Below are 19,373 nucleotides of genomic sequence, written 5' to 3'. Positions count from 1 at the left end.
GTGAGTTTCTGTCAGCGCAGCAGCACGGACTGGCCATGCCCCGCCGTACCCACCCGTGACCCCCACAGAGCACCACCCCCTCCATCCCACTCATAACTCAGCACGCAACTTCTCTTCCGCTCCAGGTGAGATGCGGGCCTGGTCCGTAAGGGCTGATGCAACACCAGGAACTACTCACTCATACATTCCACAAACGCTGTGGTGGAGAGCGCTACCCCTTTAAGCGCGCCGGTAGGGGCGGGACGTGGGGTGGGGTGTGGCTTGTCATGTAGCGCGGCGCGGCGCGCTGAGGTCAGCTGCGAGCGGGCGCCGTCACAAAAGGAAGTGGCGGCGGCGACGGCGACGGCTGTCAGCGCGGGGAGGGGCGGGGGGCCCGTGGGGGCAGCGCGACGGCGGCGGGGCAGCGGCAGCAGCAGCGTGGGCGGCGGGGGCCGCGCCGCGCCATGGCCCAGCAGCAGATGAGCAGCTCGCAGAAGGCGCTGATGCTGGAATTGAAGTCGCTGCAGGAGGAGCCGGTGGAGGGCTTCCGCATCACCCTGGTCGATGAGTCCGACCTCTACAATTGGGAGGTGGCGATCTTCGGGCCCCCCAACACCCTCTACGAGGGCGGGTATTTCAAGGTACGACCTTTCCCCGCCCCGCTGGTGGACCGGGCCTCCCGCCGCCGCGGAGGTCCTGGCGTGGGGCCGCCGGGGCCTGCACCATTCCTCTCGCCGCCTGCCAGGTCTCTTTGTCGGGCTCGGAGGGGCCGTGGCGGGGCAGCGGTCCCGCGGCCGCTGTCAACCCCTCCGCCCCTCGCGGGAGGGGGCCAGGGTTAGGGAGGACAGGGCGGCTTGGCGCCCGTAGGTGGTGCTCTGTGAGTTGCCCTTCCCCGCCCGCTGCCGGTGGCGGGGGGACGGTCTGCAGGGCAGGCTGGCTGGGGCCTGCAGGGCGTCTTCTCTCAGGATGCCCTCTGGGGAGAGGAGGCCGTGTTACAGCTGTCTCTATTCTTTCTCTGTTTTAACCCCAAAGAAAGGCAGGTACCTCATGGCACGGTGCAAATTCTTCCCTTTCACCCCCAAGTTATCCTCTTGGCTCTAGTCTGTGTATGTTTATTTCAAGGGGGCTTCCCCCGATAGCTTTGTTTGTCATGTAGGAGCATCCTGTGTAGGATGACTAATTCCAGATAAAGGGTATATTTTTTCAAAAATTCATGGACTTCAGGACTGTTTTTCATTATTTCTTTCCCCCGTTTTCCTTTTCTTCCTCTTTAAACTTCTAGAGGGCAGCCTTCAAATGGCTACAGCAACACATAATTGATGAAGGTAGATAAATGCTTTTAATTTATCTCTGTCTTCCTGTTAACAAAAAAAAATCTTGTGGTTCTCTTGTAAATATAGTAAGCAAGAAGTCTGGCACTGCTGCCCCAGAAAGGGAGAAGACTTAAATTCTCAAAACAATTGGAGGAGGAATTGCATGTTTTTTCTTAAAGGAAGCAATTGAAAAAACATGGTGCCTGCAGAAGATATGTTGCATCAGGCATACTCCTTTGCACTTGATGTCTGCTTGGTCTCTAGCAAAATAATGTCCTCTTAAGCTTGCTTCTCCCAGGAGTTATTGTTTTAGTAGTGACTCTTGTGTCTGTCATTTCATGCCCTTTGATTTCTGTCAAACCAAATTTAATTTTTGGATGATTTCTTTGCTTGGCTGACATGCATCTTGGCCTCTGGGTCAAGGTTTAAGAACTTTTTTAACACAAAACCAAAATAACCTGTAGTGTGGGGAATAATAGATTTGAGTCGCATTTGGTTTGGCTTCATCATTTAGAAGGAAGGGAAGGCTTTGGCACAAGACTTGCTTTTTCTAATGAGTTGGTTGGCATGCTCATGTAGATGTGATAGGTGTATTCTTAGACTCGCCTTCATTATTACTTATTCAGGAAGTTGCTCTAGTCTTGGGTTGGTAATTGGGTCATTTTTACATCCAAATGGTTTGGCAGCCTCTTCCTGCCCTTACCTTACTCATCCATTTTTTTCAAAGAAATCACAATGGATCAAAATATCTTTGGTTGGGGAGCTCTCTGGACTGTATGCTTGTAATTGTTCCTGGAAAGAAGCTGAAGCAGCCTGTGAAATAATCCAGGGATGTGCATTAACAAATGTTGCCAGTTGCCTTACCTCAGTATTATGAATGTGGTATCTCTTTTGGTATTTTACGTCCTTGAACTGTTGTACCTTTCTTCTAAATCCTTCTGACCAATCCCGTGATGCTTATTTTGACTGGGAGATGAGGGTCTCGTGATGCCTTTGTCCCTCCACAGTAGAGGAATTCCCTTCAAGCAGCATGGCTCATATGTTGTTTTTGTCTCATCTTTCCTCCATGAGGAGCTGCGCATGGTGGGTTTTGTTTTGGTAGTGTTTGATCTTTGGTTATGCATCTTAACTTCTGAGCCTATGAAAAAGTGATTTTTTTAGACCACTGTTCTGTCACTAGGGAGGAGTCCTGTGGTCCTGAGAAGTGATGTTGTTGACTTTGTCTGTATTGGGCCTTCAGGCAAACTTTTAGATGTGTTAGACTTGGCTTACTGAATTATTTAGAGATAAGGTAAATATCTAACTTTATTTTGTGGGGTGACTTCTATGATACATTCATAGTATATGCAAGGTGAGCACTAGTTCAGATCAGCATCTGATTAGTTTTTCAGATTTCTTGACTTGATGAAGTATCTAGCTTCATCTTGTTTTGTCTTTTTAGTTTCCTAAGGTAGCTAAACAGGATTAGAAATATGCACTCTAACTTTTTTCAATTTTGTGACAATGAGAGTTTGGGAATTTTCTTCCCCTTGAGGTGTGGTTTGAGGGTAGGAACTAGAGGGGAAGTACAAAGCCTTCTAGTTAAGTTAAAGTATAAACATTTTGAGAAAGACCTGTGTTTAATGGAACCTTAAAGTGTTAGTGATAGTTGATTGGGAATACAAATGCTTGATTTGTGCCCATGGAACACTTGGAACTGGTAACATCAGCTTTTGGTACCTTCTTTATTCTTTGATAAATATGACCTTTCTCTCTGGATTGTTGAACTAGCTGAATAAACTGAAATACGAGAAGTGTTCTCTTTGTACCTTCTTGATAGGAGCTACTGCTGTTAAAGGCTGGTTCAACATTTCAACAGATCCTGGTTTCAGTTGCTAATCCTGTAACCAGTATTTGATAAATTGAAGCAGAAAACCTGTCCCCTTGAACGTTTGTTTAAATGGTAGATTATTGTAGCCAGCACTAAGATATTGATAAAGTTGGGGACTTGTTAAAAATTCAAGCACAGCATCTAAGCATATTTTATAAACTAATATAGCATGCTCGGGTCTACTGCAGTACGTCATAGTTTAGGACCTCCTAGCTAGATGGAAAGGGCAGCAACCACTTTGTGGAGAGCAGCTTGTATCAGTGAGGGATAGGAGCAGTTCTGAACCACAAGCCCCCCTCATGCAATCAGCTAAAAGTGTACATCTGCAGTGAAGGTTGTCACAAATCCAGGTGTTTCTGCATGGCTCTCCTTATCCCTGTCAATCTTTGTCTTATCTAGTGACTTTATGTAGCTATTCATTATGACTGGGAATAATGTTTTGGGCAACCCTTTGCTCAGGTTCTAGATCACCACCCTCAAGGAAGGAGTTGTTATTTCATGCACCAGTTATCTCCCATTCTTGTGCTGGGACCCAATATTTCAGGGAAGGTGCAAGTGAGAAATTATATAAATAAAAACTTCATTAGATGTGTAGTGCTGCCCAGAAGAACAGTTTGACCAAATATGCTGTGTCAAGAAACATGTTTAATGTAGAGCAAGAGTCAATATTGAAAACTCCTTGGATTTAGGCTGGGTAGATGAGAATGAATCATAGAATCAACTGGATTGGGAAAGACCTCCAAGATCATCAAGTCCAACCCTTAATGAATACACCTAACATGAAAGGAAACAAGAAAAATGAACTGCACTGTTAGAGTTTGATAGTTCTTAAGACAATTTATTTCATAAGGTGTTTTTGCTACATGAAGGAGCAAGTCTTGACACAAGTGGGGAGGAGGAACCCAAGCATTATGCTTAGTTTTTTCAAGTAATTTGGGGGCTAAATACTTGTTACGGCATTGTTTTCCCTGCTTTTTGTAACTTGTTAACTGTGTGCTGTTTAGAGTTCTGTGTTGTTGGATCTCAACTTCTTCCAAGGGATTTGTTTTGATTTCAAAGCGACTTGCAATATGTGAGAATAATTTATTTTTTTTTCAGAGCAGTGAATTGATATGGAACTTACAGATAACTTATGGCAAGTATGAGCACCATGTTTAAAAGTTTGGTATTGTAGGATGCTTCCTAGAAAGCTTAAAATTAAGCAAATAGAAATTGTAACTGGTAGAACATGTAACTCCACAAAAATATTTCTTGGTGCCAAGGAAAAAATGTGCGTTACTCTCAGCATAAAAACTGCCTTCTGCAGGCCTCTGCATTGCAAGGTGCTACAAAGCTTCTCTCTCAGCGTACTTAAACTTCTATTTTTGTTGTCTTTAGGTATCATTGATGCTAATATGCAACCCACCTATCTGTAAGATAGGATCATCTGTTGTTGGCTATCTCCAAAATAAGAGATGTGAAGCTGTCTGTAGGCAAAAAATATCTGATGTTGGTTCACAGATCATAAGCATGCTTTATGATCTCTAACTCTCAGGCCTGAGGAATACCTGATTGACCCTCACTCTGCTGTTGCATATAGGTTTTTAGATGGTTGTGTCTGTGGGACCCACAGAACCTCCTAGACTGTTTTGGACAGCTGCCTAGCTTCAGAAGGCAACAGGCAAGGTAATGACAGTAGCCAACTTCCAGCCCTTTCCCTAGGACTCCTCTGATACAAGTAGGGATATTGTGTATGCTAAGAAGCACAGATAGTGGTTTGCAGTTCTAATACTTCCTGAGAATATAAGACCAGGTGCAATTAGATCCTGTTGTATGGCAAGAGGAGACCCTGGCTCTGCCATTAGGATAAAAATAGAAAGCTTTCCATTTGGAAAGATTGAGTACTTTCAGTTTGCATAATTCTTCTATTGTTTGGCTGTATTTCCATGAGTCTGCACAGTGATCCTTGGATAAGGTAAACTAAAAAATGACTTGAATAGCAATGTGAAGAATTGTGCATCTTGAAATTTCTTGCGAGTCTGTTCAAGAGATAGTAACTAAAAGCATGTAGATAGCTTTAGATCTGGTTCATATTATGGAAATTAATGGAAGCTTTTGACTCTCAGGTGTTAAAGGGTGTTCTTAATATTTTGTTTGCCTGGTAAATCCTTAAGATCTCTGCTATTGCAGTAATATTATGCCAGTGTCTGAGTGTTGGACCATATATAACTTCTCAAAAGCTCAAACATGTTTTTACAGCACTGTTTCTGAAGTCACGTTTACACTGCTTGCTATTTTACATAGTGATATATTCACACTGAATGTTTTCTTTTTAATAACACTTTAGTTCTAATCCATGATGCTCATTTTACATCTAGAGGGTAGGAAATGCCAGAAAAAAATGCTTGCAGAACTTTAACTCTCTTCTTTGACATGCGGTTTGGCTGTGTAGTTTATGGCTATCATCAGGTATTCATAGTAATGAGTAGTATAGGCTAAATGGTGGAGACTTTATCTTGAAGTGTAACTGAGTTAGTTGGAAATGTAACAGTTACAGATGGACTGCAGTGTGGCTGGACTAAAGGTTATGCGACTCATAATGTAGCATGTCCTCTTATAATTGGACTACACGTCATCAGATGTGTGCATACACGTGCATGTGCACAAAATTAGCTTCCTGTTTCCAGAGTGCTACTTTATTTTTTAAAAATGTTAAAAATGGCATTTTGAGTTAGAAGAATTTCAATTACTAAGCTTTTGTGGTAGTGACTTAATGATAATGTCTCATCTCACCAGATGAATTTAATAGTAATAACTTTGGCACCGTGTACCCTCCTGTTACGACCCGCCCCAGAAAAAGGGGAGGGGAGTAACCCAGGTTCTTATCAATAATTCCCTTGAGGTGGATTAGAGCGAAACGACACTGAATAATCGGTGTCTGAAAACATATATAGGTAGGGTTTATTTTAACAATTTTGCTTGAACAGGTATGTTAGGATTTTGGGTGTTGTCATCTATATTATCTATCATAGGGATAACTCCTGGGGGGAAAATGCATAAGGGAGAGAAAGGAAAGACAGGGTAAGGCTAAGGGAGAGCAAGGGAAAGAAAAGCTGAGAGTGGACAGATGTATATAGTCACCGCCCACGGGGTCCAGCGATGAAACTTGGTAGTTGCAACTTCCATGTCTATCAGTTGAAGTGGTGGCCTTGATCTGCTGGGGGTGAAGGAGGGAAGCCCCCACACTCCAAGAAGTTATGAGTTATTATATCCATGGTTAGTGTCATGGGCCATGCCTCGAGCCTCCAACCTCTCCTGGGCCTGTGCAGAGTTTCTGTGTGTGGCCTGGTTCCCGCCTTTCAAGATTGGCAGAGAGAGGGATGGGCTTTGATGGGCCATCGGAGGTATAATGCAAAAGTCCTGCAGAAGCCTGCAAAAGTCCCTTGGCAATCCTAGGATGCATAAAATCATTAACCGTTTCAGTCTCTGACACCACCCCTGAAGCACTAGTAGGCAAGATGAGCCAAATTGATTGTCTATCTCCACATTTTCTGAAATATTTAAAATGTATAAATATCTGCCCTAAGTGGCCTACAAATAGGAGAAAAATGATAAAGCTACCGATTTGGGATGCACATATGATATTTTGGAATCTTGCTTGATTTGAAGAAATGTCACTTTAAGACTTTCTGGATATTTGGGTTTTTTTAATTGAGACTATCACATAGAGAACAAGGGAAATGTCAAGGGGCTGTCTTCAATGGGTGACACTTTCAGATACTGTAGTATTTGTTAATCCTAGAGAAGGCTGCCTGGCAAGCAGACTGTCTTATTCCTTAAGGTTTTGGTACTAAAAGCATGACATGATACGTTTCCATTGGTCTGTTTTGTTCTCTTAAAATGATACAAGTAATTGAGAAATTTGGGTAAAGGGCTTTTGCTTGGGAAAAGAAACTTAAGTTGATAGCAGTAGGGACATATTATCAATAGCTATGTGACTCTTCCCCAAGTTATGTATCCTAGTTAAAGTATTTAAAGCATATGTTTTAATGTTCATTGTAGCAAAATATTTGGAGGAGTTAAGATGCAAAACCCTTTGCTAGAGTATTGGAACAAGTGTAAAGACCAGTGTTTAGCCAGTTGTGCCACTTGGGTCAATTCTTGTGCAATAGACACTTGTCCATTGTGCAAAAATTCTTGGTTTTAAATTAATTCTTAGGCATCTCTACAACTAGAAACCTTTTACTGTCAGACCTAGGAAAAGGCTGAAATAATATTGTCTTTTGCAGCACCCTCTTTGGCCTTGTCGAAACAAAAGCCATGCCATGGAGTAGCTTTGACTTACAATGCATTCTGTGAATACGCATTTGGTCTTGCATAAAGTTTGCTTGTATAACCCTCTAATTGAATAGATGATTGTTTCTTCTCCTGTATAATTCTAAGTATTAAATGACCGTTTCTTGAGGCAACCAGTCATGTTAATTCTCTATAGAGGACCTGTTGTCACGTCTTTTTTTGAAAGACCAGTTGTCATGGTCTAGGAGTGATATTCCCCATTTTAGTGTTCCCACTGAAACACCCCAGACCATGTGCCGCTTGCTACCTTCCCCTGCGATGGGATGGAGAGGAGAAGTGGAGGCACAAAAAAGGTAAAGATCACGAGTTGAGATAGAAACAATGTACTAGAAACAACAATGAAATAAGAAAATGAACAGTAACAATAACAATACTAATAGCAGAGTGTACAAGACAGGTAATGGATTGAGATGTGATTGCTCACCATGCGGAACCCAGCACCACCAGACCACACACCCTGGCAAAACCAGAAAAATGCCACCACCCTCTATCCCCCCTGCACATGGCATGAGGTGGTATTGAATAACTTCAGGGTCCTGGCTGTTCCCCTCCTGGCTACTGCAAAAATTAACCTTGTCCTGACTGGAACCAGGACGTTATCCACCCCTTATTCTATACCATTTGTCATATCCAGATCCTGCACCTTCCAAATATATATATATGTATGTGTATATGTATATATACACACACACACAGGTATCATTTCCCTAGTCAATGGCCATCCCTCCAAAATGTCTGTTAATTTAGTTGATGGCTGTGGGTTCTATCTGTCCTAGATATCTTCCAGGGCAGGAGGGCTAGTGGGCTGTCAGCTGGTTGCAAGCTGCATCAGGGGCTCACAACTGGTGTATCTGGAGCAGTCCATCCTTATAATCCATGGTAGTTATGGCACACAGTGGCAGTGTCATTCAGCAACCAATGTTATACAATTCAACATCACTGACTGTTCTCACCCAAAAATCAAACCCCCTTGAGGTACACATTGTGTTTCTCTGTCCCTCTGCATTACCCACCAAGTGCACCCAGGTCCTTGAGCAAAAACAATCCCATGGATGGGTTTGCCTTTGCTTGAGGCAGGACTAATCCAAACTGTCTTCCCTAACACATTCCTCATATGCACCACAGGGACTTTATCCCCTTCTATGGTATGTGGAGATTTTGATTGGGCAGGGCCAGCTCGATTGGTAGAACCTTTAGTGTTAACTAACCTGGTGGCCTTCACTAAACATAGATCTCAATGTTTGAAGGTCCCACCACCCATTGCTTTCAATGTGGTTTTTAACAGTCCACTGTACCATTCCATTTTCCCAGAGGCTGGTGCATGATAGGGAATATGATACACACACTCAGTCCCATACTCTCTGGCCCATGTGTCTGTGAGGCTATTTTTGAAATGAGTCCTGTTGTCTGACTTGATTCTTTCTGGGGTGCTGTGTTGCCACAGGACTTGCTTTTCAAGGCCCAAGATGGTGTTCCGGGCAGGGGTGTGAGGCACAGGATACATCTCCAGCCATCCAGTGGTTGCTTCTACCACTGTAGAGGAGGGTTTGTGGGAGTGTGATGTAATCAATCTGCCAGACCTCCCCATATTTATATTTTGACCATTGTTCCCCCATACCACAGGGGCTTTACCTGTTTGGCGTGCTTGATTGCAGCGCATGTTTCACATTCCTGGATAACCTGGGAGATAGTGTCCATGGTGAAGTCCACTCCTTGGTCACCAGCCCATCTGTATGTTGCATCTCTTCCCTGATGACTTGAGGCATCGTGGGCCCACCGAGCCTGAAATAATTCATCCTTATGTTACCAGTCCAGATCCACCTGAGACACTTTAATCTTGGCAGCCTGATCCACCTGTCCATTGTTGTGATGCTCCTCAGTAGCCTGACTTTTGGGTATGTGTACATCTACATGATGAACTTTTACAGCCAACTTCTCTACCTGGGCAGAGATGTCTTGCCACAATTCAGCAGCTCAGATGGGTTTCCCTCTGTGCAGCCAATTGGCCTTCCTCCATCATTCCAACCACCCCCAGGGAGCATTTGCTACCATCCATGAGTCAGTGTAGAGGTAGAGCACTGGGCATTTCTCTCGTTCAAGGATATCTAAAGCCAACTGGACAGCTTTCAGCTCTGCAACCTGACTTGATCCACCTTGTCCCTCGATAGCTTCTGTGACTTGCCACATAGGACTGCATTTTTTTATGTATCCCTACAATAGGGCAGGAACCATCAGTGAAGAGAGCGTATCGCTTTTCATTTTCTGGTAGCTGATTATATGGTGGGGCCTCCTCAGTGTGTCACCTTCTCCTTCTCTGATGATATTCCAAAATTTTCACCTTTAGGCCAGTTTGTGATGGCTTCCAAGTTCCCTGGATGATTGGGGTTTCCTGTTTGAGCTCACTGTGTGATCAGTGATCCACTTACTACACGTGGCATCAGTGCCATGATGTGTGGAAGGGACTTTCCCAGCCCAGCACTGGCAGTTGGGGTGCCAGGAGGAGCTGTGCTTTGGTGCCAGCCACTTCTGAAGCAGCTCAAACCCTTTCATAAGATGCCAGTATCTCTTTTTCAGTTGAGGTGTAACAAGCCTTGATCCTTTGTAACCCCAACTCCAGAACCCCAGGGGTCATCCTGGAGTCTCCCCTGGTGATTTGTGCCAGAGGCTTCAGGAAGGACTGTTCTCCCTGGCTGCAGTGTAGAGCACATTTTTCACATCTTGTCCTGTTCTGACTGGCCCAAGGGCTACTGCATGAACAACCTCCTGTTTAATTTGTTCCAAAGCTTGTTGATGTTCAGGACCCCACTTAAAATCGTTCTTCTTCCATGTCACATGATAGAGAGGGTTGACAATCTGACTGTAATGTGGAATATGCATCCTCCAAAAACCCTCAGTGCCTAGGAAAGCCTGTGTTTCCTTCTTGCTGGTTGGTGGGAACGTGACTGCTATTTTGTTGGCCATGTCCATTGGATCTGATGATGTCCATTTTGCCATTTTATTACTAAAAAATGAATTTCCCTGGCAGGTCTCTTGACCTTACTGTTTTATGGCAAAACCGACCTTCAGGAGGATTATCTTCTCCCCTTTCTCAAAAACTTCCTCTGCTGTATTGCCCCATACAATGATGTCATCAATGTACTGCAAGTGTTCTGGAGCCTCACCCTTTCCCAGTGCAGTCTGGATCAGTCCATGGCAAATAGTGGGGCTGTGTGTCCACACCTGGGGCAGTCAGTTCCACGTGTACTGGACACCCCTCTAGGTGAAAGCAACCTGTGGCCTGCACTCTGCTGCCAAAGGAATGGAGAAAAACACATTAACAATGTTGATGGTAGCACCACTTTACTGCCTTGGACTCCAGTTCGTACTGAAGTTCAGCATGTGCAGCACAGCAGCACTCGGTGGTGTGACTTTGTTCAGACCACAATAGTCTACTGTCAGTCTCCATTCTCTATTGGACTTCTATTCCATCAGCCCTTCTATTCTGTCTGAGGACTTGCCCACTGGAAACTGGAGCAGCATTTATCCTTGAAGAATTTCCTGCAGTGGTTGTTCTTCCTCACAACTCATATACCTGTGCTGCAAGGCAGAGGTCGGTTTTCCATCCCACTTCCTCACGTCCTCTCTGTGATCATGCAGGTAAAACAACAGGTTACCTTGTGGTGTGCACCCTCTCTCTCTGTCAGGGGGGCACTTGCTTCCAGTAGCAGAGACTCTGGTCCATACTGACAGGGCATGGGACATTTCTTCTTTAAATTGCTGCAAGTCCTTAGACTATCTTTCCACAGATGAGACATGGGCTGTAGGGAGGAAGAGATACTTCCTTCATATTTCTGGCGTTGGGCAATGTTATAGTTCTATACTTTTTTAGCTCCTGGTGAATTTTCCACACCAACAGCCTGGCTAGGGTGGGGTAAGCTCAGGCTTTGTTTGCCTGGCTTGGACCTTAATGACTGTCCCATTGAAACGCTAATGACTTTTCTCTGCAAGAAACAGGACTTTTTTGTTTCCCTCTGCCCGAGGCAGGGAGGGAAGGTAGATTTTTACTGTGTAATTTTAGCCGAAGCAGCAGCAGCCAGAAGGGAGAAGGGGCTGGCAGTTTGGGGCTGGGAGGTGCTTGGTTTTTCGTGGTTTTTTTTTTGTTTTGTTTTTGTTTTGTTTTTTTTTTTTTTGTTTTGGTTTTTTTTGTTTGTTTTTTTCTTTGGTTTTTTTTTTTTTTTTACCTTTTGCTTTTGGAGAGCCGGGCTGGAGCAGTTTGGCTGGTTTTTGGGATCACTCGTCCAGCTCAGGAGATTGGGGGGGGGGGAGGGGGGGCCTGCCTGCACCTTTCCTTCCGCCTCCTCTTTTCCCGTGTCGGCAGCAGCTTACTCCCATCGAAAAAAATCGGGTCCCAGCCAGAGCCCGCCTTCGACAGCGTGAGTCCACAGGAGGAACCACACTTCCCCCCCTTTCCCTTCTTGTGCCGCCGGCAGCCCGCCTTCCTCCCGGAGAGGTGCCTTGGACTGACCCAGCTGCTCCCGCGCGACTGACCCCACAGACGCGGCGGCCACCAGAGCCCAATAGCGCCCCCCTGCCGACCATCGGTGAGCAACTGCAGCCTTCACTCCTCCGGAGGCTCAACAACGCCCCCTGGTGACCGTGAGTCACTGCAACCCCTACCTCCCGAGGCATGCCAGCGCCCCCTGCTGGGTTGGTTATAACTGTGCCGAAAGGCAAAAAGTACTTCATTGGTTTTTGGTGGAAGTTTGGTTCCGGGATTGTTACTTGTCTCGTTGTGTTACACATATATATATATATTTTAGTAAAGAGCTGTTCTTTTCTTTTCCACACCTTTCTGACTGAAGCCTCTTAATTTCAAAGTTATAATTACTCAGAGGGAGGAGTTTGGGCTTTCTCCTATCCCGCCCTCCTTAGCAAACATTTCTGTCTTGTTAAACTGAGAAAGGCAAGCAAATTATCTACCCTTTGTTCTCCTTCTTTCATTGACATCCCCACCAATGAGTTGGCATACAGTGATGGCGCACTCCATAGGAACTTCCACCACATGGTTTGTGTATGCTGGACTTCATATGGATTTATAGGGGATTGCTCATTGTTTGGAACCCTATAGATTACCTCCAGCACAGCTAATTCTCTCAGGTACTGGATACCTTGCTCCATGGTGTTCCACTTGTCTCAGTGCACTGAAAGATCGTCCTTGAAAAGATACCTTTCCCTCACACTTGACAGGAGTAGTCTCCAGAGGCTGAGAGTTTCTGTCCTCTTCCCAATCCCCTTGTCAATGCCTGTATTCCTGGACAGGGATGCCAGCTGCTTGGCTTCACTACCCTCTAGTTTCCAACTGTGGATCGTGCTATTCCAGCATCAGAGCAGCCAGGTCATCAGGGGCTCACTGGACTGGCTGCTGCTATCTTTTTGCATATCTCACAGCTTACCTAGGGATAAGGATTGGATGATTATCTCTGGCCCTGCCTCTTCCTCCTGTTGTAAGGGCCCTGCTTCCTCTTCATCCCTGAGTGAAATGATTTTTGCCTTGGATTTCTTCTGTATGCAGGCAACTGCTACTGGCACAGATTGTTCCTCTGGTTCAACTGCAGTTTGAGTGACCACAGTTCTTGTTGCTCTGCTTTCCTCCTCTTCCCCCGAGGATGCTGTCTAGTATTGAGCAACACTGAACACACATCCCAAAATGACCCTCATTGCTCTTAATGTTATCATGTCATAAACTGATATCCGACAGTACAGCAGCAGAACAATCCCAATTCCTCTCTCTGCTCTGAAAAAGAGCATTGCCAGGAGCACATAGTGCATGTATGGAGTATATACAGGGTTAGGTACCCCAACCATGTGAACAGACAAAGCAACATTGTGACCAGTGGCTCCATACCTAATACAACAAGTGCTTAGATTGAATTTGTTACCTCCCTGTGCATGGTGTGAGGTGGTATTTAATAACCCCAGGGTCCTGGCCGTGCCCCTCCTGGTTGCTGCAAAAATAAACCCTGTCCTGCCTGGAACAAGGACACCAGTGAACTTCTAAATGAAGCTACCCATTTTATGTTGCTGTATGGTCTGCATTGGAGCATATAAAAATGAAAGTTTTTAGACCAACATATGAAGTGATTTCCATTTCTTAATGTCTACCAGAAACCTGAAGGCTTATGTGCTTTAAAACTTGGCTAATATGCCTTCTTTCTGTGAAATTTAACTTTCATTTGTGTGGAAGAAGCTTGGCTGCCTTTGACCTGAAATATAGCAATAGTGGCACTGCTGGGGAAAGCTGGGTAGGTGGGCTAGGCTTTATTTGGGGCTGTGAACATTTGGGCTTTTATGCTTTACTACTGTCTGGATTTTTTTTTGAAAATTTGTTAATACTAAAGTTTGTTTTGACCCCCAGAGGACTATATGCAGACTCATCAGGAGCTGAAGACCAGCCTCAGCAGGGTTATTGTGGAATGTTGTTCTGGAGCTCTATTTTAAATGCTTTGTGATCTTGAACTCATATTATCCGTGGCTATTCTTTGGTTGTGTTGCCTTAAGATCTGGAGCCAAAAAATACTCCAAGCTAATTTAGTATAGAAATAAGATAAAGACAGCAGGTCTAGGGTGCAAATGTTCTTAAACAGAGGTGTTGTCTACAATTCTATCTTGAAAAGGAGTCTAAACACACCCGAAGAATTTAGAAAATTTGATATGAAATGGGGATAAAGGGTTTAGTGAATGTAAACTACCGTTCTAAAGTGAGACATACTATACAGCTACATTAAAATCTACATTTACTCCACAATTACTTCTAAAATCTACAAAAAACTAAAAATCTAAAAAGTTCAAAGGCATCAGTTGGAAGGATATCATAGTTGTATTGGCTGTTACTAAGGAGGGATGGCATAAGAAGGCTGCTGATCTTGGACACTTTCTTCAGGATGTTATGAAAAGCCATACTGCTTAATGGTAATGTTCATGAGACCACAGCTGGGCTGGTTGCTGTAGGTACGTGCTGCTTACCTCAGCCAGGGAGCTTCCTGCTTGAAGTTATAGGTGTGTTGCTAAGTAGTGGATCAGGTCAGGTTGGGGTAAGGGTAGTGAGTTGCAACAGCCTAAAATGATGCTCTGACAGCAAGTTGGAAGGCAAGGAACACTTTATTTACAGTAGACTTAGTTTTATAGTCTTTTTCTTCTGTCCACACGCAAATATACCATATCTCATTGGTTATGTGTTCTTGTCTGCGCGTCCAAGCTCATCCTCTAATAGATGGTCGGCATCCTTTTGCATGCTGGCAAATCTCAAAACAACACCTGTTATTTACTCCAGTTCTTTCTCGTTTTCAGCTTTCTCACCCTCGATGTTTATATTCTTTTACAACCTCATAGCTGCAACTGCTCAAATTCAAGGCCTAAGCTGTCTACAGCCCAGTCATTTCCCACAGTGAGCAACCATCCCAAAGCATGACATTTCCTGTTCCCATGCCTCATGGGCAAATCTTCAGTGATCTTTGGCGAGTGCACCATACTTGATCTTGCCTGGTGTCCAAATAGATGATACCACATACTGTGGCGTCATGTCTGTACAATGGCAGAGGCATAGAGGAAGGCTCTAGTATGTTTGGCCACAAAAGACCTGTCATTGTGATGCTACTAGGCCTCTTCATCCATCTTGGGGTCTCTGGGAATCCAAGCCCATCTTGGGTGTCTGTTCCTTCATCTCTCTTCCTGTACTGAACCAACTGTACCTTTGGGGTTGTTATAGTTTTAAAATCTTTCGTGGAATTTTTGTCCCTTGCCAACACAGCTATTTTGGGGATGGTGGGGGACCAGAGCAAAGTGGCTTGCCGGAACTGAGTGTTTTGCTGCCTGCTGGAGCTGAGCTTGGGGCAGTTAGCCAACATTAAAGAGTGGCTGATGGGCCTCCGCATACCAACCCAATTGCTTGGGGGGTGTGGGGGGGAGCATGGACGAGGAGTTTGGACTTGGGGTGGAAGGGCTTGTGCTAGGCTGCGACCAGAGCAGACACAGGGCAGGTGGGGATGGGGGAGGAGGGGGAAGTCCCCTTTGGGGGGGGAAGTCCCCTTTGGAGTGAAATCTCGAGATGTGTGAGTACTTAAGAATCATAGCCTGGGATATTGGCTCTCTCTGTGTGGCTTGGAGAACACTGACATTGAGGAGGGCTAGCAACTGCCGTTGCCTCCTGCCCCCTGTGTTCCTGCTGCCGACTGCCTGTGCTAGCGGCACCCCCCGGCACCCTCGGAGACCGTCTGCCTCGCATCCCCCATCCTCTGCCAGGACGTCAGAGCCAGCATCTTGGTGAGGGAGCTTCCATTCACCCCCCTCGCTAGTGCCTTGCCTTCTGCCTGCCCGTTGCTGCCGCTGCCTGTTCCCCCACTGCTCCGCTGCTGCTGCTGACCACCCCCAGGCTGAGAGAACCCAGAGCCGTTGCTGAAGACCATGCCCACAGCCATCAGAGCCGGGGGAATTCCCTTTGTGCTGTGTGGTGAACCCTGTTTGCCGGCAACTGCGGAGCTGCCAGGAAGAGCCCGCGGATGCCCCCTGCTGGTTGCAGGTGAGTCATTGCAGTTTCTGCCTTGCCGGAGCCCACTAGCACCCCCTGCCATCCGTGAGTCACTACAGTCCCTGCCTCCTGAGGCATACCAGCGCCCCCTGCTGGGTGTGGTTATAACTGCGCCAGAAGGGAAAGTAGGACTTAATTGTTTGAAAGCTTCAGTTATGGTGTTGTTGTTTGTTCTGTTTTTGTTCTCTATATATATTTAGTAAAGAACTGTTATTCCTTTTTCTACATTTTTACCTGAAAGCCTCTTAATTTCAGTTGTAATAACTCAGAGGGAGAGGTCTTTTTATTCCAGGAAGGTTCCCGCCTTCCTTGGTAGACATTTGTCTTTTAAACTAAGACAGGGGTGTGACTGAGGGCTGATGTAAGGTCACCACGTGATCTGATTAGAGCTCCTGGTGTCTCAGCCTTGTTCCATTTCATCTTTCCCTCTGCAGTTATCAACTTTGCTGAGCATGTGAGTGACTTTCACCTATTTTCAAGAGAACAGTGAAGTATTTTTGACCTGCTTACTCTTAACCACTACTTCTAAAATGGCTAATTTCTGCTATTAAAACAAAAGTAAGTTTGCTGGTGATGGTAGGGAGAGCCTGTGAGTTATACTTCAACAAATCTAGCAGAACTCTGGATAGAGTCTAGTGGATAGAAAGAAACTCTTGAAGTGTTGTAAGGCTGCATCAGTTCTATATCCTTAGCTTTTGTATACACCAATTTATTTGTGATATCCTAGCTGTTTTGTTCAGCATTTTGTTCAAATTTAGGGAATTTTCTTCCCTTTTCTTGTTAAGTATAGAGCAGTGATTTCTGTACTCTAGAAAGAAGAATAGATGCAGTATATTTCCTGGAACAAACTTGGTACGAATAGCATTTTTTTGTTCACTTACTTTTGCAGTGTTGTAATTTAAACTCTATTTTAAATCTCTTTATTAAAATATATATATATATGTATATATGAGTCAGGTGTGTTAGGGAAGAACATGATGGCACTGGGAAGAAGAGTCCCTATGTTTGTAAGGGACTTCTGTTTTGTTAGACTACTTTTATGCGATACATAACTTGTGCAACTGTAGTAATGCAGAAAAACTGAGGATGACAAAATTTAGGCTGAGCCTAAAACCTACTAATAATGCTTGATTGACATGTTGAATTTGGACCTTAATTTACAGATTATCAACTTGAAATAAGAGTATGATGGGAAATCAGTTTCTTCTTTACAAGAAAGGTTCGTGTCTGTTGCTAGATGCTCATATGGTCAACAAAATATTGTCTTCTGCTAGGTAGCAGTCAACAAGCTTTGGTACATGTTTAGTTGAGCTTTGTTTGGTAAAGCTGTTGAATATTGCTGTCGTGTTTATTCTGAACGTGAATTGCTACAATCTGATGTTAGACTGGGTGAAAGTGATATACAATTTGGAATTCATCATCTATTAGGCCCTTTGTGTGGGTGAAGCATGGCACTTGTCCAGAATAGTCTGTGGATGCTACACAAACAGGATAAGAGAGCCAGTGCAATGCATTGTTTTAGATCTGTTGGTGACTGTAAGAGGTGCTCATCTGAAGGGCACAGGGCTAGGATGGGAGGAGTCATGTAGGCATAGGGGTGGTTTGTACAGCTTTGAATGTAAGGTAGGGCCAAAATGTTCTTTGACAACAGTAAGAGGCAGTATAATTTAGTGAACAGGATAGGGATCAAAAGTCTTTTATCTGTTGTTGCCTAAAAGACCTCGGAGGAAAAAGACTCCAGGCCAATATAGTGTATAAGATAAAGGGAGCAGGTCCTTTGATCTCCGGCCTGAGGCCCAGGGAATACATACCACGCACACACCTAGACAGGTCCATCCAATCCCAGATCTGTCCACCCTTGGTTCTGCCCTGTTCTGCCCCCTGACACGCCCCTTCGGGAATTGGGTCTGGGGGTGTTTGGGGCCCCTTCTTCCTCATCTTCATCTTCTTCAAAGCACATACAGTCCTAGGAGTTCCTTCAGAGTTCTGGGCTTGAAGGTCGCTGTGTCTGTGTGATATCTTCTGGTCCAGGCCTTAGGATGTTTTTCTACAGTTCTACCTTGAAAAGAAGACTAAACACGCTAACAGGACTTTAGAGGGATTGATATGAAATGTGCTAATAGGATTGGGTATGTGTAAACATTATGCTACAGGGTAAGGGATATAATACAGTGTAGTGGGTTTCTGTGGCTGGGTTTTGGTAGTGGGGGGGTGTCGCTGATAATGTCGGAACGGCCAATGCGACACAGATATCAGAGTCAGGCATAGTCCAGGTGCAAGGTGATCAGGAAGCTGTTTATTGCTCTCAAGTGTTTCTCTTATACTCTTTGTACACTATGGTGCCATAACACAATTGGTCAAAAGTCTCAAACATAAGACACTGCACAGACTCTTATTGGTGACACTGAAGACACTGTGCATGCTGTGACATGCTATTGGTGACACTATACACATTTTGATTGGTGACCTTTGGTCTGGGCTGCATTATGTTTGTTCCGTCCACCATTACAGTAAATATTTCCTAAAAGTTGTTTAAATTCCTCATCACTAATTGCCAGGCTGCTGACAGATTCTCTGTCAACCCCGACAATTCCCCCTCTTTTTTTATTTTATGCCGCAAAGATGGCTTTGACAGTCTGTTGCAGGGCCCTTTGCAACAGGCTGATCAAGTAAGGCATCAGCATTGGCAACCCCTGATCCAAAGCTAAAAAGAAACACAGCAACATCTCACCAAGAAAGAATCCAGAGAGCTCATCCACTATTCAAAACAAGGATCCACTACAGTCCGAGAGATCTGTGTAATACATTACCCCAAAGTCTCAACACTCCAATACAAAAGGATTGTTAAGTTTGCACACACAGATATTGTCACACATATATATCTACATAGTCTCTCTCTCTCACACAATCTCTCTTCAGTCATTCATTGGTGGCCACCTCAGTCGCTCTTCATTCACACATAGCTGGAATTTCTATTATACTTTTACATTTTAATTACACAGTTTACTTTTTAAGTAGTTATTGGCTGTGTACTTCTCAGTTTGTCATCTTTGGCAGTCACGTCTAACAACTGTACCTGGCTTGAAAAGGAATACATACAAGGAATATAAGGCCTAAAAAATTTAAATGAGATCTATTCTGATTTAGCATCTGTTTATGTGCCTGCATAGTCTCTTTCCCCCCTTTTTATATTTTAGAATGTTCATTTGATGGGTAAAATTCAGGGTTATGTTATTCTATTAGCACATCATCTAATTCTATATTTTTGTTCATCCTTTAGCAACATACTGTAAGAACTGTAAATTAATACAAA

The 19,373-nt window shown here is 44.4% G+C and overlaps 1 protein-coding gene across 1 annotated transcript in view; it reads left to right on the top strand.

Moving 5' to 3' along the window:
- Window positions 1-426: 426 nt before the first annotated feature.
- The window catches only part of LOC116780044 (ubiquitin-conjugating enzyme E2 R2), a 130,751-nt gene continuing 111,804 nt past the window's right edge, over window positions 427-19,373 (top strand). Inside the window, exon 1 of the mRNA XM_032674552.1 lies at window positions 427-620. Coding sequence (XP_032530443.1) covers window positions 444-620 — 177 coding nt within the window. The 5' untranslated portion in view covers window positions 427-443. The remainder of the gene's footprint in view (window positions 621-19,373) is intronic.

The sequence above is a fragment of the Chiroxiphia lanceolata genome, chromosome W (assembly GCF_009829145.1).
Source record: "Chiroxiphia lanceolata isolate bChiLan1 chromosome W, bChiLan1.pri, whole genome shotgun sequence".
Classification (NCBI taxonomy): domain Eukaryota; kingdom Metazoa; phylum Chordata; class Aves; order Passeriformes; family Pipridae; genus Chiroxiphia; species Chiroxiphia lanceolata.
Note: the sequence above shows the minus strand (reverse complement) of the source record. Positions and strands in the feature narration are given on the sequence as shown.